The sequence below is a fragment of the Oryzias latipes genome, chromosome 21, assembly GCF_053564925.1.
Source record: "Oryzias latipes strain Hd-rR chromosome 21, Olatipes_Hd-rR_3.1".
Classification (NCBI taxonomy): Eukaryota; Metazoa; Chordata; class Actinopteri; order Beloniformes; family Adrianichthyidae; genus Oryzias; species Oryzias latipes.
Genome location: NC_136257.1, coordinates 28,899,521 through 28,922,848, shown reverse-complemented (window position 1 = coordinate 28,922,848; position 23,328 = coordinate 28,899,521). Strand labels below are relative to the sequence as shown.

The 23,328-nt window shown below is 39.5% G+C and overlaps 3 protein-coding genes across 10 annotated transcripts; 2 read left to right on the top strand and 1 right to left on the bottom strand.

Moving 5' to 3' along the window:
• Positions 1-892: 892 nt before the first annotated feature.
• On the top strand, positions 893-16,239 carry ankrd10b (ankyrin repeat domain 10b). Of its 2 annotated transcripts, XM_011489946.4 has the most exons (7): positions 893-1,271; positions 2,607-2,759; positions 3,889-3,980; positions 10,883-11,038; positions 12,679-12,944; positions 13,654-13,761; positions 15,726-16,239. In XM_011489946.4, the coding sequence occupies exons 1-7, from the start codon at positions 1,074-1,076 to the stop codon at positions 15,923-15,925; spliced, it is 1,173 nt and encodes a 390-aa protein (XP_011488248.1). In that variant the 5' UTR covers positions 893-1,073; the 3' UTR covers positions 15,926-16,239. The 2 variants fall into 2 exon arrangements, with proteins under 2 accessions (XP_011488248.1, XP_004082029.1); XM_004081981.5 differs by lacking the exon at positions 10,883-11,038.
• A 515-nt stretch (positions 16,240-16,754) lies between these two features.
• On the top strand, positions 16,755-20,114 carry ube2al (ubiquitin conjugating enzyme E2 A, like). The gene is made up of 6 exons (XM_004081979.5): positions 16,755-16,952; positions 17,884-17,964; positions 18,057-18,082; positions 18,872-18,961; positions 19,048-19,136; positions 19,424-20,114. Exons 1-6 carry the CDS (start codon positions 16,909-16,911, stop codon positions 19,550-19,552), a joined length of 459 nt encoding a protein of 152 aa, XP_004082027.1. The 5' UTR covers positions 16,755-16,908; the 3' UTR covers positions 19,553-20,114.
• On the bottom strand, positions 20,113-23,207 carry ing1 (inhibitor of growth family, member 1). 7 transcript variants are annotated; one of them, XM_078939454.1, is made up of 4 exons: positions 23,081-23,207; positions 22,202-22,379; positions 21,646-21,794; positions 20,113-21,555 (listed from the first exon to the last, which is right to left on the bottom strand). In XM_078939454.1, exons 2-4 carry the CDS (start codon positions 22,338-22,340, stop codon positions 20,929-20,931), a joined length of 915 nt encoding a protein of 304 aa, XP_078795580.1. In that variant the 5' UTR covers positions 22,341-22,379; positions 23,081-23,207; the 3' UTR covers positions 20,113-20,928. The 7 variants fall into 7 exon arrangements, with proteins under 7 accessions (XP_078795580.1, XP_004082025.1, XP_011488246.1 ...); XM_004081977.5 differs by having other exon boundaries at positions 23,039-23,201; XM_011489944.4 differs by having other exon boundaries at positions 22,202-22,406; positions 23,051-23,200.
• Positions 23,208-23,328: the final 121 nt, after the last annotated feature.

The window sequence follows — 23,328 nt, the reverse complement described above, 5'->3', positions numbered from 1 at the left end:
TATCAGCAGCAAATTGTTTTACTGATGATCTTACAGCCACAGCAGATTCCTTTCCAAGTTGCCAGTGGATCCAGAAGGAAGTTAAGCGTATATAAGTATACGCCATTTACCATTTAAATTAAAATTCAAACCTGCTAAATTGAGATGATGGTGTTGAGAGAAGCTAAAATGGAAGACATGTTCTGGTTTTACATCACTTGCAGTCTTTTCAACAATCAGAGAAGTGTGCTGAGCTGTACCACTGCTTTAATATGGCAATTGCTTTCGTCAAAGCTGAGAGGGAGGCAACCTCTGCAACCACATCTGCAGGCATCCAAACCACTGGCTGTGATTGCTATGGTTCAGGAGAGGAGATCCTTGGAGTCATGGCAGCTGGCTCGCCATCTGGATGCAAGCTGAGGTCTGATCAGCTTGGAGTCACTTGGAGAACGGTGTATGATGATGAAAGCCCCCAAAACAGAAACACTGATAATGTGTCCAGAGGCTTTTTGATGTAAAGGCACCAGCAGATGTGGTCTTACAGTAAAAAATTAAATACAAATTTGAAAAGATGCATACATTTAAGTAGTTTTATCAAAACGAAGTCCAAGAAATAAGAAAATATTATTATTTTTAAATAATCTCAAGCTTCATTGCCTCAAGTGATTTAATGCAAACATAGTATAACACAAATTACATTAGAACAGACAAGTAGTATGAACAGCGCGAAATAACCAAAAGTATTTTACATATATATGAAAACCTATTTTGAAATATTTTCTAAACTGTTCTTGGAGACAACCAATAACTACCGCAGTAAAATGTCGGAGTGAAAAGTCTTCGTTCGTTTGTGTCCACTCTAGTGTGTGTACGTCTATGTTGCTTTCTACGAGTCCTCCGGAGCGTCTTCTGCGTCTGCGCACCGTGCTTTGTGTTGTCAGGCAGAAAAACCTCAGTATTCAGGGTGGCGCGTGTCCTGCTAGACGGCTTCATCGTCTGCGGATATAATTTAGATCATAGCAGCACATTTTCCTGTCTTGAATTAGTCGGTTAGCATTGTAAACTTTTTTTTTTCTCTTCCTGTTTTCGCTATAATGTCTGTGGGAGTAGAGTCTGGATTTTCAAGCGAGGAGGTCCTAAACAGCCGTTTCCCCCTCCATCGAGCCTGCAGGGATGGAGACGTCGGTGCCTTGTGCTCTCTCCTTCAGCGCACCTCGAACCCGGCTGACCTCGCCGCTGAGGACACGTTCTACGGCTGGACGCCGATACACTGGGCTGCTCACTTCGGGAAGGTACTAGTTGACCGTTAAGCGGCTTAAGCTAGCAGGTTTGGCTCGCCGAGTATCCCGGTCAAGTCCCGAATGAGCGTCAACGGTCTCCGACGGACGTGAGCTTCGTCTCGGCCATTTCCTGGTGTCTGCCTTTTATGTCTCGCGCTTGAGACTTTAAAAAGCAACCTTTGAACAATGAGCCGTTAATTTTTTTCTACCCTAATTGTTTCCCTTCTCCTCTTTATGTGGCTTTAGGCAGGTTGCGCGGTTAGCTAATAGATAAGCTTTCGTTGAGCGGGAACAGTTTTTACTGGTCACATTTCACTGAATGACCCGTCGATCATAAAATGTTTCTGTTACGACAAACCCGAGCTAACGGTGCTGCTAAAGATCGGCGTTTAATTCAATTATGCGGAAAGATTTAGGCGATTTTCTTACACAGAACGATGAAAACATTAAAATAAACTATTTTTTGTCAAGTTTGGCAGCAGTAAAACTAAGGAAAATGTCGTAAAAAATAAATGCAGGTTGTGAGATTTAAAAAGTTTTTTTTTTCTTTCACAAAACTGCTTCACATTTGCAAACATAAATGTACACGATTAACTGAACATTATTTGTAAAAGGTTACTCTTTACAACATTTAAAGATTTTAAGATCCAATGTAAATCTGTTATTTTTAACATTCTTGTGGTATTTTCCTCATGGAGGAAATATGTAAAGAAAATTAAGCTTAAAATTGCATTTCTGAGTATTTTTTTTAAATATAAATCGTGATGAATAAAGGGCAGATGTTTGAAAAAGCTTGTAGAAGTGATGTAGGTGCTACAATTGGCAGGTCACAAGCTTCCTGCTCCCCCCACAAAATGAGAAGCTCCAATATGGCTGTTTGTGTTGTTTTGTTTGTTAGGTTTGGGGTTTGAGTGGCTGTAAGCTAAGGGGGAGGCCATGTAAACAGAAGGATGTCGGGAAGCGGGGGCGGCCTTACCATAACTCAGACATGGATTTCTATATGAACTCATGCTGCTCTGGATAAATTGTTTTAGAAAATGGCAGTTTAAAAATAATTTGGCTAAAAACGGCATAATCATAAATAATCAACTGCTGGGAATGATGTTTATAAAAAGGTCTAAAGATGATTGAAGTGGGACTTTGAAGGAAAAAAATGTCATAAGATGTATTTAATGATTTGGGGTGCTTCCAGGAAACCTTGTTTTTACAAAAACAGAACATCCAGAAACGTTTTGTTTGTTTACTTTGTCCGTTTGTGTACATATCCACCTTAAATTCTCCAGTAAATCTTATCAAAATGCTGTCTGGTCTGCTCGTGAAAGGATGTTTGTCTCCATGTGTTCACAGCTGGAGTGCGTGATGCGTCTGGTCCAGGTGGGCTGTAGCGTGAACTCTATGACCTCCAAGTTTGCACAGACGCCTACTCACATTGCTGCTTTTGGCGGCCACCCTGAGTGTTTGCTGTGGCTACTGCAAGCTGGTGCAGACATTAATAGACAGGTATGAAACACGGCTGCTGCACTGTTTGTGAATGAGAGAGTGGAGCGTGTGTGGCTGAGCTCAGACACATCCATCAAAGGAGATCTTTCTTTTTCCGGATCTTGGCTCTGGTGAGCCTGATTCCTCCACTTGACCTACATTCACTTTGTGTGCGCTCTCTTATCACATTTTCTGCTGAGTGAGTTTATCTTGAATGGTTCTCCATTTCCCTCGCGGCAGATTTTCACGCACAGACTCGGGCACTGGATTTATGTTTTATGCCCGGCTGCACTGAAGAAGGAAGATGGGATTAGTGGGTCACAATGACATAACATATTGTTGTCATCCTAAAGCACGTTGCCTGGGTTAACTCTTGAATTTTCGGACTGTATCTGCGCCTGGGAAATTTGAGGTTCTGAAGTCCCTCTTTAAAAAATAAAAAAAAAAACAAAGATTTTGCATGGTTAGAAGAGCCTCTGGCCTCCCACAGTGCAAGGTGATTGTTGCTTTCAAGTATTGATTGGGGGGAGGGGGGGGGGGGGGGTTGCAATATTTATGCTATTGGTTTTTGGTAAGAATCCAGACCAAACTTCTAAACACCACAGAGATCATCAAAAGTGTGTTTGTTGGAGTTGTGTGAAATCATACATGAACCTTTGAATGTAGAAAAACCTCGCAGTTCAACAAGCGACATTCAGGCCAGCATCGTGCGTCACACCTATGTTGAGCAGAGCGGCTTATTTGGCTGCAAAAATATGTTCTGGACTTTTCAGGATGAGTTCAGGCAGGATTTATCCACACGTGCTGCAGGAAAATGCACGCTTGTAACCGCTGCCATAGAGCTGGGATTGATTATTAGCTGAGTGTACATTCGGCTGACAGCAAAAAGCCTTTTCTCTCTTTTCCTCTCCGTGTGCTCTTGTCAAATGCAGTCATGTCTGTCTGTGTGTGTGTGTGTGTGTGGGTGTGTGTGTGCGTGTGTCTGTGCGTGGAGGGGGGCGGGGAGTCTGGGTGAAAAGTTCAGACTCTGTCCCGGCCTGTTTTGTCTACTTGGAAGGAGGAAACTCAGGGGAAATATTTGCTGGTGAAATTTTTTTCCCAGAGCTTCAGGCATGTTTTGGCTCATGGCAGTGTTCTGATCTTCACTCAGGACTATGTGGGCGAGACGCCCATCCACAAGGCTGCTCGAGCGGGCAGCCTGGAGTGCATCAACGCTCTCTTGATTCAGGGAGCGAAAGCTGAGTAAGTCCTGCCATCGGATCTGTGGCCTCATTTCTTTCCTCTTTACTGTCCAACATTTTCTGTTGCACCTTTGCAAGGGATCACCACCAATTTCCCCAAAAATAGTCACCATGACGACCTATTACAGGTTCTGCTATTTAACTGTGCAGGTCTGATCAAACGAACTTCAGTTAGTGATACAAGTTGATCAAATTCAAACTCACGTCGACTTTTTCAAGCAAACAAACTTGTACTTTTTTCTGATTTATAGGCTTTAACAGCTCCTAAACATCATTCCTTATGTCCGACATTTTTTAGTCCAAAATGTTAGTATGTTCTTTAAAAAAAACCTCTAAAATTAAGAATAATCCATTTAAATAACTAATTCAGTTAGCGTGTGTTTGTGCAAAACAGGACGTTTACGTGCAGAAAAGCAGCAGAATGGCAGAAAACTAAAAGATGAACTCTACAGAAAAATCTTTCCAGGAAAGTAAAATCTGATGATGAGGAGAAAAGGTTTTGGTCCAACCATCAACAGAGTGCCTCTACAATAATCCAGACTTACTGATGAATCACAAGAATAACCAAAATGGTTTACTCCCAAAATGTAAAACAATGGTTTGTTTCTTGAACCATAAACACTAAATGAATGCCGTTCCGTTAAAAGAATATGATAGACTCGGACCATTGCTTTGTGATTACTCCCTTAGTGACATTTACAATCGCGTTATTCCTGTTTATATCCCTCAGAATGTAATGAGATCTGGGGTTTCCTTCTCCTATGTGAGGTTGGAAAGCTCCTGTTGTGGTTCCTCTGGAGCTGCAGAGGCTGAATTACTGTTAAATTATTATTATTTATTTTTAAATAAACCTCTACTTTCAACACTAACAATCCCATTGGTGGTGCTCCTTTGAAAATGTGACATTTTTAGTCCTTAAAATTGTTGTTTATCATTGCAACAATTGTCATTAAGTTGACCTCTGTGTGTAATGTCAGCGGCTGTCTCATCTTTGCACAGCAAAAATATAGAAATGCAAAAACAAAGTCCAATTTTTATTTACCACATAAAGACAAATTGTTAACATTTGCAAACTGACAGCTGTTTTATTTCAACCTTTTTCTTTTTACCGTTGATCTTAAAGAATCAGTCCAAATATTACACAAACACGAGGACAACTTAATGTAACGGTTGATCAAATGTTTCTTACCCAGTAGGCCATTCTGCATGATCTTTATAAAGAGACTGTGTTTTTTTCCTTCAACGTTTGTTTTAGTTAGAGCCGGACCAGATGACCAAATGCACACCGTTGTCTCTGAAAAGCAGTTTAAATGGGCTTAAGGCTGAGCAGGCGCCTGTTGCATGGAATGAAACTGCACCGATCTTAACGCTTTTGGTAGAAACGACGCGCTGTGAAATCCCATTTCGGTGTCTGTCGGTGTGTTCACACGCTGGCCAAAACCCAGTTTAGAAACCTGTTGGGTGAAGGAAACCACACCTTTACAGGAACGGCGGCTTTTATTCCCTTTATAAAACAGTTCATGTTTGACGTTCTTAAAATTAGACCTAGATTCTGTCAATTGTTAACTAGAGTTTGTAGATTAACTAAAAACACATTGTGATAAGTAACTGAGTTTTTTTTTTTTTTTTTGTAGCTCTGGTGGTTTATTTCAACTGTTCCTAAATCCGTCCGAAGTCCCTCAGATACAATCTGATCGATCAAATCAAAAATAAGAATCTGAAAGCTTCTTTTTCAAAACTCTTTTTGCTAATTTATTCATTTTTATCAAGTCACTCTTTATCTATAAAGAACTTTTTATGCAGCAGTAGTACAAAGTGCTTTACTGGATTAAAACTATTAAAAAATGAAATGATCTGTGTATTTTATCATTTATAAAAAGTAATACAAAATAGAAATAGAAACCTTTAACTGGCAGTTTCATTTTTTGCAACAAACCTCGTGACTTTTTTTCTTTGTTCAGGTATTACAGACGAAAAACTTCAAGCTACCAGGGGGGTTATGAGAAAATAGAGAACGGCTCTATTCATCTATAAAAAATCCAGTTTATGGTATTTAAAAAAAAAAAAAAAAACTGGAATAATTTCTGTAAAGCAATTGGGAATTTAAAGGCTGACAAGCACGGAAGATAATGTTGTGCTTCCCATTTGGAAGCAAGTTTGTAAACTACTAGAAACTTAGATCTATTTTTTTCTTTTTCATTAAATGTGTGTGTGATTTAATATGGGGGGAGGGGGGCATAAAAAACATATATTGGATGAATTTTGAACGGAATATGTTTGCTTTTGAATTAAATACAAGACCAAATTAAAGCTGCTTAACACAAATGTTCGGTAAAACATTTTTTTTCCACGCATAAACCCTCTGGATGCTTCGACAAAATAAATGTATTCCTTTAAACATTTATTTTCTGGACTTTTGTGTGCGTTTGGTCATCGGCCTTCAAGTATTGTATGTTTATGATTAAAGTTGACACATTGTTTTCCCCCTTGCAGATCAGTTATTTAGTTTGTTATTTCTAAAGTCTGTTTTTCATTTTGATTGTTTTACTTTATGATTCAGAAACATTGTGGGACACAACTGGGAGGGAAACAAAAGCACACAAGGTGGGAATGAGGCTCATGACAAGTCTATCAAAAATGTCCTAGTTTTTAATAATAGACACTAAATATATAAAAGATAAATATTTTAAATTGGTAGATTAAATTCGTCCCAAAAAAAATCAGTTTACTAAACCATGCATGTAAAGTTACTGTTTTGAACTAAATGGTGAGAATAATAATAATACATTTAATTTAGAAAGAAATGTGATTTACATTTTGAAAAAAAAAAATCTCAAAACACTACATTATAAAGCAGCAATAAAAAGAATTGGCAACAAAATATTTAAAGAGGTTTTTTAAATTAAGTATTAAAAGAAATTATAAATTAGCAACATTCAAGTTTTCCATTGGAGACTTGATGGATTCAATAAGCTGATTATGTAAAGAAATAACCCCACCAACATATTTTTTATTGTTACCAAACAATAAAGATTAAGTTTAGGATATCAGTCAAATGTTTAACTCTAAAAAAATAAAAAGAAAACCTGTTGAAATGATTATCCCTCTCAAAGACCTGGTTCCTAGGGGTGTAAGGATTAGTGGATTAACCCCACCAGATCCATCTGGTTGTTCATCCATTAAATACCATTAAAAAAATCGTTTCAAAATGAAATGAATCAATCTATGACTGATAATGGAAAATACCATTTGGATTGGGGCATGGTATGTCATTTTACTATAACGTCAAAATGTTCAAGTGCATCACAGCAGACGAGACGTTTGATGCAGCAAAAGCCGATCAGTCCAATGGATGGGAACACTGCAGTGTGCTAGAATGTTCTAAAAATGTTCCCTTTGGATTATTATGATGTGGAAAAACAACAGTGGGTTGAACTAAAACGTGAATGGATTTGACATCCATTCACGTTTACTTGTTTGTTTGGACACACATTTAATTTACACTTAAGAAACCTGTAGAACGTCCTCTTCACTGTTCAGTACCAGGTATTTATCGCTGAGTCACAGTGGTTGAAGTTATGGATACAGATGTCCTGCATCCATTTTAAGACAACAAAATCACATCAACTACAAATATGAATCAAAATCGCTGTAAAAGGGATCATTACACCCCTATTAGTTCCTTTAAATTCACTTATTTAAGAGGTCTTGGCTCATTCTACTCCGACAATAATCTGTTCTAAACATTTGATCTGAGAGGTTCCCAAGCATTACCTGCTCTGAGTTCTGTCAAGGGTTTCATGATCTGACTCTGGTCTAGGTTCTAGGTTAGTAAAAGGTATATTTTAGATCTTTTGTTGTAACCGTTTCAACAAGGATCCGGTGCAAAACGTAGCAGAACAACCCCTGACATTACCCCGCCACAGCTGTGCTCCACTGCTGGGTTTCATCAGACCAAAGGGTCATTTTGGAAATGCTGCTCAGTTTTTGGCTCAACTTTTTGAGCATTAAAAGTGATTCATCTTACAGCTGTTTCTACGAAACATCTTATAATAACCCGAAACACTGCCTTTGGTTGTAAAATGAGCCGCTCTCCTTTGTCTGGATGTAGGATGACAGGTCAAAGACCTTTTAAATAAACAAGATCTATAGGAGGGTTAATTATTTTGACCTTCTAAACAATTATGCAGAAAAAAAAAACTCATAACCAAATATTAGCTTTAACTTTTAAAAATGTTTAAAAGTTTGGCTCATTAGTATTAGAAACAAAAGAAACGTTCCAATCAAAGCCTCCAGAATGAGGGTTTCATTTCATAGTGAGTGCAGTTTTGCTGTTTTCTGTGTAGAATCAACTTGTTCAGGTAAATTTTCCAGCATCCTCTCGGTCCGCAGTTTAATTTAAGCTTCTTAATCTGTGCAGAGGAGAAAAATCACAGATAAATCCACTAGTAGTGGAGAATAGTTTGTCATTTTTATTCCTCAGGAAGCGCTACAAATGAATACAAATAAACTCTAAATGATGAGCTTTTTGAGAAAAAAGTGTCTTTATTCATTCTTTAGGGGCTGTAACCACGCAGCTTGGTAACAAAGTTTTCCCTTTTATAACATAGTCAAAAGAAGTCATCTAGTTGTAAAGTCCCTAAATGATGCTGCTACTGCAAACTTTTTCCTAAAACTCATCTCCACTTCACTGAAACAACAGCCTCAAACGCCGCTCTTCTGCTGGTTCCTCTTTGCTGCTCTTTTCATCTCCTTTCCTTGGACTTCTCTTCACCTCAGATGATCTCCTGATCTTCATCGTCTGTCAAAGTCTTCCAGTTGTTGCCTTGGGTGGAAGTAAACCAGCTCGTCTGAGTTGAGAGGAATCTTTGCACCTTCAGCTTGTTTTTCTCTTTGCGCTCGCTTCTGGAAAGCTTCGCACACCTGGATGATCCCAAGAACTTTACTCTCCCTCCCGGGACTCTTGTGTGATTCGGTTGGATGATCGGTTACGGCTAAACAATTGACTCCAATCTGGATTAATTTGACGCCACACGGTTCAAGAGTTTTGTTCCACCTTGGAGTTGGTTTAAAACTCCATTAATCTTTTGTCGGCTTCTCAACGTTTGGTTCCTTCAGTGTCAATTCTTCTTTTATTCTTTGGAATTGCATTGTAAACACACCCGTGTTAATTCTTAACATTTCCCCATTTAATATAATCAATTTAAGTTGGTTTATAAAAAAAAATATGGGTTACTGTTCAAAATAAAAATACTACATGTAATAAAAAGACACTTTTCTAGTTTATTATCTGCAAAAAGAGTTAAAAGTAGTTATTTAAAGTAAACATTAACCTATAAAATGAGGAAAGCGGCAGCAAACCGTGGTTTGTCATGAGCCTCCGAGTGTTAGGTGGTTCAGCATGAAGCTAAGCTGCAGGCAGGACAGTGAGACAGGCTGCCAGTGAGGACAGGCCTGCAAACATCCAGAGATCAGCCGAGTCAGACGGGTTAGATCTGCAAAGCACCATCACTGACTCTTCACTGCTAACACCATCCCGTTGCTATGGTTATTCACTGTCATTTCACTGTTCTCAGATATTTTCCTTTATACTCAGAAATGTTTTTTTGTGTGTCACATTATTAACCCTATACGATATTCTAGCCTGTTTTGACATCTAATCTTTGTCACCTTTTCCTTTATGAAAGTGACAACAAGTTTGCAAACAAGTTTGCTCTACTGTTAACAGAAACAGAACCGTACATCTTAATGTTTTTCAGCAATTCAATTGGAAATGACTTGGTTTTTTCAAGTAATCCTAGAAAGGGGGAGCATAGACACTGCTGAGTCTGCCCCGTTCCCTGGGATAGCCGCACTGTTGTGGCATTGAGTGTTCTCACTATCGCTTCCTATCTACACACTGGCAAACTGTTGAGGTATTTCTTGCGGTGATTGGTTTTAATGCTAGGTTTTTTTTATGAATCAAACCTAAAGTTTTAGACCTGCATGCTTTGCTTATTATCCATGATTGTTCCTGTATTTAGCATTCTGTTTTGATTTCTTTTGTTATTTTTATGATTTGTGTTTTTGAACTAACCTTAGGAGTCCTTTTATATGGACAGGTTTAATCACGTGAGTCCCATGTCAACATGTAGCATGACGATAAGCTGCCTCTGGAGGGTTAGACTATAGTTAGAGAAGATAATTATTGTGTGCTTAGGACTGAAAAGCAAAGCATACCAGGCATTTACAAAGAATTAACGCTTCCTTTTTCAATTCCCACCCAAACCTGCATCATTGGTACCTAAACTGACTCAATTTAGTTATTGATTAGGCGATGTCGGGTCTCACTGAAGTGATATATTTTTTTTTTTTTAGGGAAATATTAAGTTTGTTGTTTTATCTTTAAAGCACTTTAAATGTAGAAATGGTGCTTTGCAAATTAATCCGCTTTTCCTTTATAGAAGAGTAATGAAAAAACAGATTTGGGGGCAAAAGCTTCACAGCTGAAGGTGAAGGAATGGAAAAAAATACATATTTAAGATTTTTAGTTTCCTTTGAAGCATCTTTGATGAAAAGATGCCGATTCTGTGCAAACTTTAGTTCAGATTTCTAGTTCTCCAAAAATCTGTACTTATGCAGGAAACCAAGGATTTATTTCCTCCTAGTTAAGAAATTAAATATTTATTCATTTAAAAAAATGACCTTTGTCATTGCTAAAGTTTGATCATTTTTTCTGCTATATTGGCATGTTTGATAAACTAGATGGTAGAAAAGTATTGAAATGATTGTCAGGTTTTAAAATAAATCCAAACTGGTGAAATGATGTGAGGATGCATTTACTTCAACTACTACTAAATCATTTTCTTAGTTGGATTATATCCAACCATTCTTCTTTTTGATTCGTTGTTTCTGTCACTAAAGGATGGAGGTGAAAGACCTACTACAGTTGCAGCTTTCTATCCCTTTGTGTGAGACCAGCACATCTGCCCGCACAGCATTTTTGCTTCTTGTAAAAAAAAAGACGAGAACTCCTGTTGGAAGCGTTAATTTTGAAGGGGACAGGAAATATGCAACAATGTGTGTATTCCTTTTGTTTTTAAATCATCAGTTCTTTATCAAATGTTTGTTTCATTGCACTAGCTCTTGAGATGTTTTGGTTTTTGCACAGCTGCTTAGATGAAACTGAGCCAAAGTGAGAGGTGTGTAGACACATGAATGGACAGACATCAGCGGTGTTGTTCTGACTGCGTCTCATGGTGTGAACGTCAACATCACCTGGCTGTTAAATTCACAGGAAATCCAGGAAGAGTTGCTGAATTTCTGAACTCGTGAGGTTTGGTTTCAATAAAGTGAAGCATATTAGTATTTGTAGAAGTAAAGTCTGATCTGCAGATTTCGTTTTCTGCTTTTTCCTTCTGTTTTTATTAAAAAAAATAAAATTAAAAAAAACCTTTTGGTTGAATGCGGGCCTCTGGTCCCACATCCCCAACAAAGACGTATGCCTGAACCCCATTTGGCTGCGTAATGAGTGACAATTAGTCTCAAAACAAGCACGCCATTGTGCAAACGGAAGATTTGCGTAGTTTTCTAGCATTATGTAATCCAGAGCTGATGAGCAGCAAATGAATGGATTCTGAGCGTTTACTCTCAGGGCATCAGATGAGGGCTTTCTGTCCGGTAATTGGACTCTGTTTGACAGCCAGGTGACATTGCTTTCACTCTGCAGAGACACAAACACACATTGTTGGAAAATTGGCAGAAATGTAAAACAGAAAGTCAAATAACGACACGGCACTGTTTGCTCATTCATTGTTTTGATCAGAAAACTGTTTCTTTTTGCTGCAGCTGGATTTGATTAACACAACTGTACTTGGCTCACGGATTCTCTACGTTCTCTTCATGATCTTACTTGAAAAGACGTCGCTTTTCTTTGGTTCATGACATCTCCACATGGCTGCAGAGCTTGAAGATCCAAAGTCGAACCTTTGAATCATTCTTCCTTTTATAATCCGTATCTGGACTTTGATTCAGCAAACCTGCTCCAGTATGGAAGCTCAACTCTCACTGATGCTTGGTTCTCCAGAACCCCTGGATTTGTCGGGCCTGCACATCTCATCTGCCTTTCTTCACTTTTAAACCAGCTCTGTTCAGCAAACATTCCTGGAAGCAAGTCTCCGTTCTCGTTTGGAGCTTGGACTGATGACGTCGGATCCTTGAGCAGTCGGCCTGATAAAGAAGAGGAGACATCTCTCTCATCAGCACAATGTGACCGGATGTCGCATATTGTCTCATCAACAAAGTTGAGCTCTGCAGTCCCATCTTCTTGGGACAACCGTCGTCTTTGTGGACACTTTCTTGGATTTCATCGGACAGTCAAGCTGCTTATTTCCAATTGTCTTAAGCAAATCCTTCTGCAGCAGAAAACGTTTCTATAAATTTTCAAATTGTAGAAAAATCAAAGATGCAGTTGATCCTAAAGAGATCAGTCGTCATCGCTTTTGAAGATGACGATGAGGATGTCAAAGAGTTAGAGCAGTCCAGGCTGTTCCTATTCTGCAGTGACTGTTTGTGTGCAGATATTTGCTTCATGCATCTGTGTGTGAGTGTGTGTGTGTGTGAGCGCGTGTGGGAGGGAGTGCCTGTGCTTGTCTTTTGTTTTTTGTGTGTCGGTCAGACGTACATTGGATGTTGGTAACGCTCGTCTTTCCGTTGTGCAGCATGAGGAATGCCAGTGGGCTGGCAGCTGCAGACCTGGCCCACGCCCAGGGATTCCAGGAGTGCGCTCAAATTCTCGCCCAAGCCCAGAACCTCCAACAAAACATGGCTCGGTCCCAAAACGGAGCCTTTCTAGAGCTCATGAGCCACAATGGGGTCCAGAACCGCCCCACCATCCAGGGACGCAGCTTCTTGAATGGCGTACCAAACAGAAAGAGGTCTTTTGATGGGATTGAGGTGAACCCGGGGAAAAAGGCGAGGTCAAATGGTAGGTCAGCTTTGAACCACAGAATGCACATTCAAGTGAAATCACTCAAAACCCATCAGTTTCCTCAAAGCAAACTTTTAAAAGCAGCAATAATGGCACCTGTTTTTAACGATTTAAAGACCCACTTCTGAGAAAATCGTGTTTTAACATGTTCTATTGGCATTTTATTCTGATGATGGAGGACATATATTTAGGAAATTAAAATAAAAACTGCACTTCTGAGTATTAATTCAAATCGTTTTGAATCAGGAGCAGACAAAAAAAATGCAGTTTGAAAGAATGCAGTCGGATTCTGATAAATCCACATGCAACCATGAACGTCTGTGTTTTCCTCATCCAATCTGGCATCCAAACCTACGGCTGGACAGCTCCAATACTGCTGTTCCACCGGTAATGTTAGGTTGAGGCGTGAGGGGTTATACGCTACTAGGAGAGCGTGGAAGCAAATGGGTGATGGGAAGTGGGGGCAGACTTACTCCCCACCAACAAGTTGGAGGTGAATTTCAAATGAACTGCCGCTCTGCAGAAATTATGTCCTTGAAAAAGACTTTTTTTTTTTTTTGGCCATAAAAAAGCATAATCATCATTAAAAGACCACAGGGAAAATAAATCAATCTTTAAAAACAGCAATGTCACCTGTAAAAATATCTTTTGGTTTATCATTCCAGAGTAGTTTTTCCAGATGATTAACTTCTGCTTTGGCTTTCAGGGACGTCCCTGCCGTCCGCATTTCTGAACGGGAACGGGCCACTAGGGGGCACTGGAGAGGCCCAAATGGAGAGCATGAGCGTGGAGATGACGGCAGCTGTAACCTCAGGTGGGCCGGGAGGCTTTGCATTTGGGCTGAATGGGTTTGCACCCCCGCCGGGGCTCATGGAACCGTGGGAAGACCAGGGGAGGTCCAGCCCCCCCGCTAAAGAGCTGGAGGTCATCACTGTGGCGTCAATGCAGACCCCCTGTCGCTGCACTAACTCGTATGCGTACCTGTAGTCCACCTGCAGACTCTTTCCATTTGTATCATCTGACCTTATTTGGATGAATACTTACAAAGGAGTGCTTATTTTATTTTGGTTTTGTGGTGAGCTGCATTTACACGGTGTAGCCGTTTGTGTGTAAATGGTGTATTTTATATTTTTCTAAGTAGCTGATTCGTGGACGGTTAAGAAAAACCTGATTTCTTTATTAATTGATACATAAAAAAACAAGACATTTAATGCAAACTTCAGTTTAACCCAGTAACTGTCACATACTGTGTTTACAATAAAAATTATTTTGTTTTGCACAATTTCCTGTAAAATGTGGTTTATTTTGGACAAAATGACGCGCCACATTGTCAATTTAAAAGAAAAGGTGTGCAGGTCGTGTGGAAATGTTTATGCTGTGGGAATGTATGAACTGGACTCACAGGTTTGACTGAGTCAGGTTGTTCTGAACAATAGCTAAATATTTTGTTTTTCAGTTATTGATTTTGATCTATTTAGCAATTTCAGAATCAGACTTTTATTTATTTTTTCATAAATAAGGTTTTTTGTTCCAGAAACTGCAGATAAAAGACGGTTCTGGAAACGCCGAGCTGTCTGAAAGGCAGGTTTGCTTTTGGACCAGCCTGACGGTTTTTCTCAGTTTCAGTAAAAATGTTTCATTCACTTCATGTTTGACCTTCAGTGTTGCTTGTAAAGATCAGTTCCGTGTTCATTCATGCCAGTTTTACTCTGATGGAAGGCAGGAGCTCTTCAAAAAGGTAGAAACCTCTACAAACTAATGATTAAAAGCTTAACTTTTGGTTGTTTCACGTATAAAAAAAGACAAAAAAAAATTTGCATCATTTCTGCTCCTCAGTGTGCTGTGAGCAGATCTGTGACTTAAAAACAACTGATTTCAAAATTTAGAACAGATTTAAACCGTTTTAAGCTTAAATCTTAATACAAAAACCAGTAAACTCATGTTTTATGGTGTTAAACCCTAAACGGATGCCAGATGAATTCCTGCAGAATCCTTCTCATGCGAATGGAGCTTGTAAATGCAATAACACTCATGCAGAGTTTTCTGGGCTGAACTGTCTGTTCCCCTTTTTGTTTTAGAGCAGATTTATTTACTGTGTGTGTAAAGCGAACAAGGGTTGTATATTAGTTTATAAAGAGCCTTAAATCCTGACCCGGAAACATAAATGATTTTTGTTAATTGTATTGTTTAAATACTAAATGAAAAGTAGAAATAATACTCTGTTGCAGATTTACGTCTTTTTCACTTTTTTTTTAATGATTTCATCAGTTTATAAGTCTGGTTCTTTAGTAATAAACAGTGTTAATTTCAGAGCAGGTTGAACTTTGTTCTTGACTGTATTGAATCATTTAATTTAAAAAACTTTTTTGATGCTTTTCTTTTTGCCTTGTTTAAATTATTCCTGTACTTTCTTTTATAATGCTAAATTTTGGGTTTGTGTTTCTTTTTTAGTTGGGGGAAAAAAAACTTAAGTGGAAAGATATAAATCGCAACTGTTGGGTGAAAAAGTGACCTATTTAAATCAAGGTCCTATTTCAAAACTAGCAGGATTGAGTAATGAAGTTTTTGCAACGTATTGATCCATTCCTGTGTGCAGTGACACGGCTTATGGAGGTTTCTTTAATTGAGGCCACCTCTGAATGTTGGTGGCTTTTTTTTTATTTTTATAAAAAGTTGTGCAAAACAAAACGTGCATTGTGTTGTGCGTTGTTGGTGCAGATGCGCGGTTGAAACCAAACCTGACCTACAAGCTCGTTTGACTGTTTGCTCTGTTTACAGTGAATGGTGAGAGACTCTGTGAGGATTTTTCCTCTAATGACCCAGCAGCCCCAATGCTCCTCGGCCAGCACATCCGCAGTGACTCGCCCCAGATGTGTGGCACTGCAGGAAGCCAGGTGGAGCACCAGAGGTCGGTGAACGCAGAGCAGCTGTATGATCATACCCTCTTCAACACCATGCTTCTCTACCACGGATCCTAATCTACAAAAGGCTGTAGACTGAATTGAGTTTGAGCATTCCTCCGCCTTAAATCCATCAAGTGTTTCAGTTGTGCAATGATGTTTGTTATACCTAAAAAGGGCAATTGTTGTTTATGGGTCTCGATTTTGTATTGAAGTGTTTTGTTTGAGGGAAAAGTGTATGTATGACGCTTAGAAACATTTGTGTTTCAAATACTCTACAACAAAAGATTGTCTGATGAAGCACTGCCAATGCTATTTTTTGTTTGTTTCATGACCTTAACTCTACGTCAAGATTCATCTTTGTAAGTTAATTAAAAGATTTTCCAAGCATATGTATGGATTTCTTTTCTTCCAAATATATGCAGAAAACACACTTCACTGCACAGATTTTCGGGGATTTTTCTCCTCTCCTGTAGCCACATTTTTAGATAACGCTGTAATAAAGATGTATTTTGATTAATCCAAATTTATGGAAAGCTGCTCCAAGTTTGACAGAGTCCCTTAGTGCAGCTTCACGCGGAGACACACAGCACACCTGTTCCCAGAGCCGACCTTCATCCACGCAGTGCTGCACAAACATTACGTCACTTCCGGTACGCCCCGTGCCGAATGACTCCTTCCACCAGAAAAAAGGGTGGCGAGATAAAATGTTTCCATTCAAAAGTACTTAATTATAAAAACTAAAGTGAGGTTAAATATTAAAAATCGATTTCTCAATTCATAACTAAGAAATATTTCGACGCATCTTTGACCCTTCTACGTTTTTGATTCACACAATATCCATGCCCCCCCCCCCCCCCTCTCTCTGTCTGAATGGTATCGTCCTCTTGGTCTATCTGGGCTAACCGGAGGGGTTGGCGACTACGACGGAAGACGTCGCTCTTGTGATACGGATTACTGTGAATTTGTCAAAATTTCAATCCCTTTCCGACTCTGTTAGTGTTAAGACCTCCTCCTTTCGAGAAAATAGTTGTTTTATTACGCATTCCGGAGGGTAAAGCATGTCCACCCCGGCTAGAAGAAGACTTATGAGGGATTTTAAACGGTGAGTGGGTGATCTGACTGAGACGATGACGATAACGCTGTTGAACTGATAGCCTAGCTTGGTTTGGTTAGCCTGATAAAGCTAGTCGCCTTTCAGTGACCAAGTACTGTGCTTACGTAGCGTTTACGCTACCAAAAACCGAATATAGATCAATTTAATATCCTTTGAAAAATTCAGACGCCAAAATATGCTCGAATATCAACGAAGTTAACCGAGTAAGTAAAAAAAAGGGGAAGGTGTCTCTTATTTAAACGCCTGCAGCAGAGTGATCAGAAGCGTCTATGTATGTTAAATACTTCAGTTTGATGCAACTAACCGTAGAGTTCATTACGCCTGCTGCCATCTTTAAAGCACGTTTTGGTTCAAATCCGTGCTATCTTTTTGAGCGTTTGGAGCACGACTTGAGGAAATGTTTTCCCCACACGAGCGTTAAAGTCAGCGGAAGCAGTAGCGGTGTGTTGGAGGCTGCTGCTTTTTCTTTCTGGTTGTTCCGGCGGCAAAGGAACACCTTGTCCCCCCCAGATACAGTTTGTTTATTTAAAGCTGCGAGTAACTATAGCTCACCTGCCTGTGTTGTTGTTAAGCTTTCCAGAAAGGAAACGGATACATCTCTGCGTTTGACTTAATCAACTCAGGACTTTGAGACGAGCCATTTTTTAAAAATTGTTTTGGAAAGTATTTTACAAACATTTAATGTATTATTGTGATAAATGGCAGCAAATATCTTCAAACTGATCTGAAAAGAAAATATTCGTATCATCCTTTAGCCTCAGCATTGCCTAGACAGTAATATTTAGCATCTTTTTCTTCAAATCTGCCTGGGCCTGACTGGTTGAAACAGCGATAAGCCTTTTCTTTGCACTGACTTGAACACATCTAGTTTCTAAAAATAAGTCATAGGACTACGATCCGTGTTGTTTTGTTTATAAAGGCTACAAGAAGACCCCCCAGCTGGTGTCAGCGGAGCCCCGTCTGAAAATAACATCATGGTTTGGAATGCTGTCATATTTGGGTAAGAACTAAAACTGCATTTCAAACTTTCTGATTGTTACGTATATATGTGTGTAAAATAAGTGACAAAACTGCATATTTTTAACCTTACAGCCCCGAAGGAACACCATTTGAGGATGGTGAGTGTCTTACTGTCGGAATAATTTAATTTTGTTTAGATAAAATGAGTTTAATATTTAACTATCTCAATATTTAAGGAGTAGCGTAAGTTGTTTTCCTCTAACTTCAGCAGATAATGGAAATTAGCACATTAAAATTTGATCAATATATCATAAAATATTGTTGTTAGTTGAGTTTGACCAAAATGTTAAAAGAAACAGAACACAGAATTAGTTATAGGGATGGGTCAAAATGCAGAGAAGAAATTCCCCATTGTGGGATGAATAAAGTATCAATTTTTATTAATTATTATTATTCCTACCACCCATAAGCTACAGCTCTCTGTTTACACTCTCTCCCGCTAGCTCACAGCCCCAACCTAATATTACCGGTGCAACAAAAATGGCGAGCAATGTTGGCGCTATCCAGCCAACGCCAGCGTTTAGCTCCAGATGTGGGCTCAGACGAGGAAAACCAAGACGTTTAAGAGGACGAATAAGAAACGGCGCAAAGCCGTTTCTACGCAACAACTACACTATGTTTTTTGTCTGCTCCTGATTCAGAACAATTAGATTAAAGAAATATTCAGGACTGTAATTTTGAGCTAAATTACTTTTTTAAATAAATGTCCCACGTCATCAGAAAAAGGTCTCAAGGACATGTCCACACCATTTTCATGGGTGTGGGTCTTGAACAGGGTTTTATTTAAGGTAGCTTTACCTATACTTCCCTTTTTTTTTTTTTTTTTAGGTTTCTTCTCTGTTTGGTTGCTTTAACGTCCTGCTTCTGCATCTCATTTTTGTCTTCAGGTACATTTAAACTCATTGTAGAATTCACAGAAGAATACCCCAACAAACCCCCCACGGTACGATTCGTGTCAAAGATGTTTCATCCAAATGGTGGGTTCAAATTTTCATTTGGGGTACGGTTTAACATCACTTGGGCGAATGTTTGCAATGATAATATTCTGTTTTATTGTTTCCAGTCTATGCAGACGGCAGTATATGTCTAGACATCTTACAGAACCGCTGGAGCCCCACGTATGACGTGTCATCCATTCTTACATCTATCCAGGTAAGCAGCCGCTTTGTCAGTTTCATTGATGTTGCAATTTTACACAAAAAAAACAAGGATTTTATGTTCATTTTCTAATCTGTAAATTCCTAGAATGTAAACTAAAAGCTGAAAGTAATGTCTAAAAATGACAAATCCCCTTATTTATGAACCACAACGCAGCTTTTAGATTGTTTAGTTGTTGAGTTGCTGTATATTTCATGTGTTTGGTAAAGACAGGGCACTAAATGAGCTGGGGGTGACTTTTTTTTCCCCGTTTCATATTTAACGTAACGCTCCCCCCTCAGTCCCTGCTTGACGAGCCGAACCCCAACAGTCCAGCCAACAGTCAGGCGGCGCAGCTGTACCAGGAAAACAAGCGGGAGTACGAGAAGCGCGTGTCCGCCATCGTCGAACAAAGCTGGAGGGACAGTTGACCTGACAATCCTGGTGGCTGCTATATTAAGCTGTGCGTGCTGGAAGTTTTAGTGGACTCTCTTGTTACCCCCCACTTTCTTTTTTATTTTATTTTAAGCTTTTATGCACTTTACCTTAATCTTCCACTTTTCTTTTGTAACCACTTTTTTTTTTTAATATCACCCTCTTCTAATCCTTCAGGGGGAAATGTGTTGAAACCTGCTTTGGTAGTTTGTCAGAACCGATGAGGATTACACCCCCCCTCAAACAAATATCTGCTAATAACAATTCATGGATTAAACGTTCACAAGGGGGCGTCAATCAAGTTGTGGGTCATTTCTGTTGATCTGTTTTTGGTTCTGAAGGAAGCGGGGGTCACGAGCGGTCTTGGAATCAGCCATCTTTCTGCCGTGTCTGCTGTGCTGCGACCTGTTACTACGTGCATGATTAAATGTTCTCCTGACCCATTCACTTCTGTATGCAGCAGACGCCTGCAAGTGAAATTATGTACAGATTTTGCACTGGTTGTCCCCATGTAAGTCTTTTCCAGAAATTGTAAATAAACAGACAAAATTCATCCTTTCCACGCTCAAGAGTTTATTTCTCACTTAAAAGAGTCTCGCTGCGTCTAACAGATGTACAAGCGCTGAAATATTGAGTACAGTTACAACAATCGGAGAAAATACCTTTTCCACTTAAGACTGTTAAAGTCTTTGATTTACTGGCAAATATTTTTTCTACAGCTCCTTCATCTGTTGCTGCTATAGCAAGCGTCTTCTGAATGTTCAATGTCTAAAAAATGGTGAAAATGCAGAGGATTCAGCAGATTAGGGGTCGGATTGTTTCATCAAGTAAATATGAATTTTTAAGTATTTATAATGCTAGATTCATATTTACTTGACTTGCACTTTTGCAAACATGTTGAATTTACAGGGTCATGGCAATAAATAGTTACTTTACAGAAAGTTTCTTTTTTTTCAGTCCTGATCAGGTGCATTATGTTCCCTACAGGCTAAATCTTTCCAGAAATGTAAAAATGAATACAAATAAAATGGTTTTATGAATTTACCAGTACAAGTGGTTTTTTTGTCAAGGTTAGGATAAGTGACCTGTGTTGAACATTCAGATGTTAGAAACTCCTGACTGATCAGATCCTTTAAAGAAATCTGAATCAGCATGGCCAAATGTTAAAGAGTATATACAGTAATGCCGGAAGCTTGATGTAAACAAAGCATGTAAATGCAGAACACGTATTTTTTTAAGGAACATTCCTGTTCTGTCACTTGTGTTACATCTTCTTGTTTTTAGCTATGGGTCGGTGACCAAAACGCACCAATGTCTTCAGAAATGAAGACCAGATCACATGTGGTTTCAGTACCACAGCGTGGTGAGCGGGCTACCTGTTGTACGCTCTCTCCTTCTTGGCTCTTTCCAGGGCCTTGTCCATGGTCTTTTCATTCTCCCCTCTACATTTGGGGCAATACCATTTGCCCTTGGGTTTGTGGTGGAGCCCGACGCAGGAGAAGTGAAACCACTCGATGGGACATTCATCGTTGTCACAGCCGATCATCTCGCCATAGGACACCTGCTCACACAGGCAGTACGTGGGCTCGTCTGGATCTATCGGCAGGTCCGGAGGAGAGACCTCCCTCTCAGACTTCCCCTTTGACCTTTTCTTCTTCTTGGAGGATGTCTTGGCCCTCTTTTCCCGTGAAGCTCCCACGTCTTCAGGGTGATCCAGACCTGCGTAACTTTCGCGGTTTTCTCCGTTTTTCTGCCGTCTTGAGCGTTTCCCTCCTGCTTTGTCGACACTACCAGAGCCAGGGGTCACCTCCTCCCGTTTCTTCTCATAGTGGCTGGGTTTGCCCGGGGTGACTGCTGCAGACGAAGAGGACATCAGGGATGTTGCAGTGGTTGTCAGGGATGCCGGCGTGGACACGTGGCTTTCTGGAACTTCTTGAGAGGAAAGCAGAAGCTCAGAATGCCAGTCTATCTGCCGTGTTCGGTTCTCAACCATCTCCACCTGAAACAAAAATGTACTGCTTGAAGTCTTACATTTTTATTTGGAAAAGCAGCAAACATTTACCCCCCAAAACACGCCATGTTCACAAACCATTTGACCAGCAATCTGGATCTTTTCATCTCCAAGCTCCTGACTCCGGATCAGCGCCCTCTGGATGGATAACTGCAGCTTCCGCCTCTGGAGGGAGTCCGACTCGCGGCGGTATCGCTCGTACGCATCATCAAGCTCCTTCAGAACATCTGAGGAGAAAAACAGAAAAAGGTGCACACACACAAAAAAAGAATTTACAAGATCAGATAGAGAAAGATTTACTTAGTATAATATATTTAAAGCTTTATTAGGATTTTTAAATGTTTGATTAAAACAATGTGCCAATCAGTATTTGTTTAGGCCTTTGAAAAGTACACAACTGTCAAGATTTTCTTTTCTTAGATTTACTTAGTTTTCACAGCTTTACATGTTCACATCACAGGAGTATTTTTACATGTAATAAATGCATCATGTATATAATTCCCCTAATGCTACACACTTTCTCAACTAGTATAATACACAATAAAACAGCAAAATGCTCATTTCCTGCTTGAACACTACTATTTTGCCACTAAAGATTATTTCCAAATGATTTTGCAAGTCAAATGTTTTGCACCTTGATATTTAGCATCTATTTCTCTCATGAGGGACACACTCCTCTGCAGGTCGAAGGGCAGTGACTCCACCAGATCCAAATACTCCTCCACATAATTCACAACGACGTGGCCTGGGTCGCCGTTGGCAGAGTTCAACATCGCGGTTCGTCTGGACCCCGAAGTCCCCTGAAGGTGGTCCTGTGAATCCACAATGACGCTGCGGTTCTGTTAACAGAACCGGACACTAGAATGGAATTTCTGACTTTGGTGGAGTAGTTACTTTTAATACAATCCTTACTTATGACTCACAAGTACGCGCGTGCAGATAAACTATCATTATCAGATTGGTCTGTCTGTGCGCGCAGGTATTTGAATGATCTTCAGGATGAATTGACATTAGGCTAGCAAAAACACAACAATGTCACGAAAAAAGAGCGATACTCAAAAGTGGCTTAAGCCACTAAGCTTTAATGTTTTAAAACAACCACAACTAACGACGACACAGAAGAAGACGTGTTATTTGTTTCAAGAAAGGGGCTTTTTTGTGAGACTAAACGGTCACGCTTTTTCTTTCAGATGTTAGCATTTAGCCGTTAGCAGAGCTTAATATCATGTATCATAAAATGTGACGCTGTACGCTCACACGACCGACATCTATAACAAGACGAAATCCCCACATAAATAATTTAATAAACACCAGACGTATTTACTCGTTTTAAACGTTAATTTTAATCCGTTAGCGGCCGTAATTGACTCGCTAGCTTATGCTAAAAACGTAAGGCGTGGTACGAAAGAAAACCATCTAAAACGTCCATTTTGATAAAAAAAAAAAAGTAGCTGGTTATACAAAACCATACCTTTGGGTATACCTGTATTGTTTTAATATATTTGTAGCAAACCTCTGGAATTCTGTTGCAGCTTTGCTAATGCTAGTTTGTTGACGTGCAGAACAGGTCCTGCAACTCCGCATGAGCTATGTGCGCATGCGCCACTACCTCTCTGCTGTGCGCATGCGCCATCGACTCCCGAAATTTATGCGTTTTACTTTTCAATGCAGCTGAAATTTTCCTCGACACAATTACTGAAACTTAACTTATTTTTTTTCTTATATTTAAAACATGATTTTAAAAGTTGACCACCAAAGTCC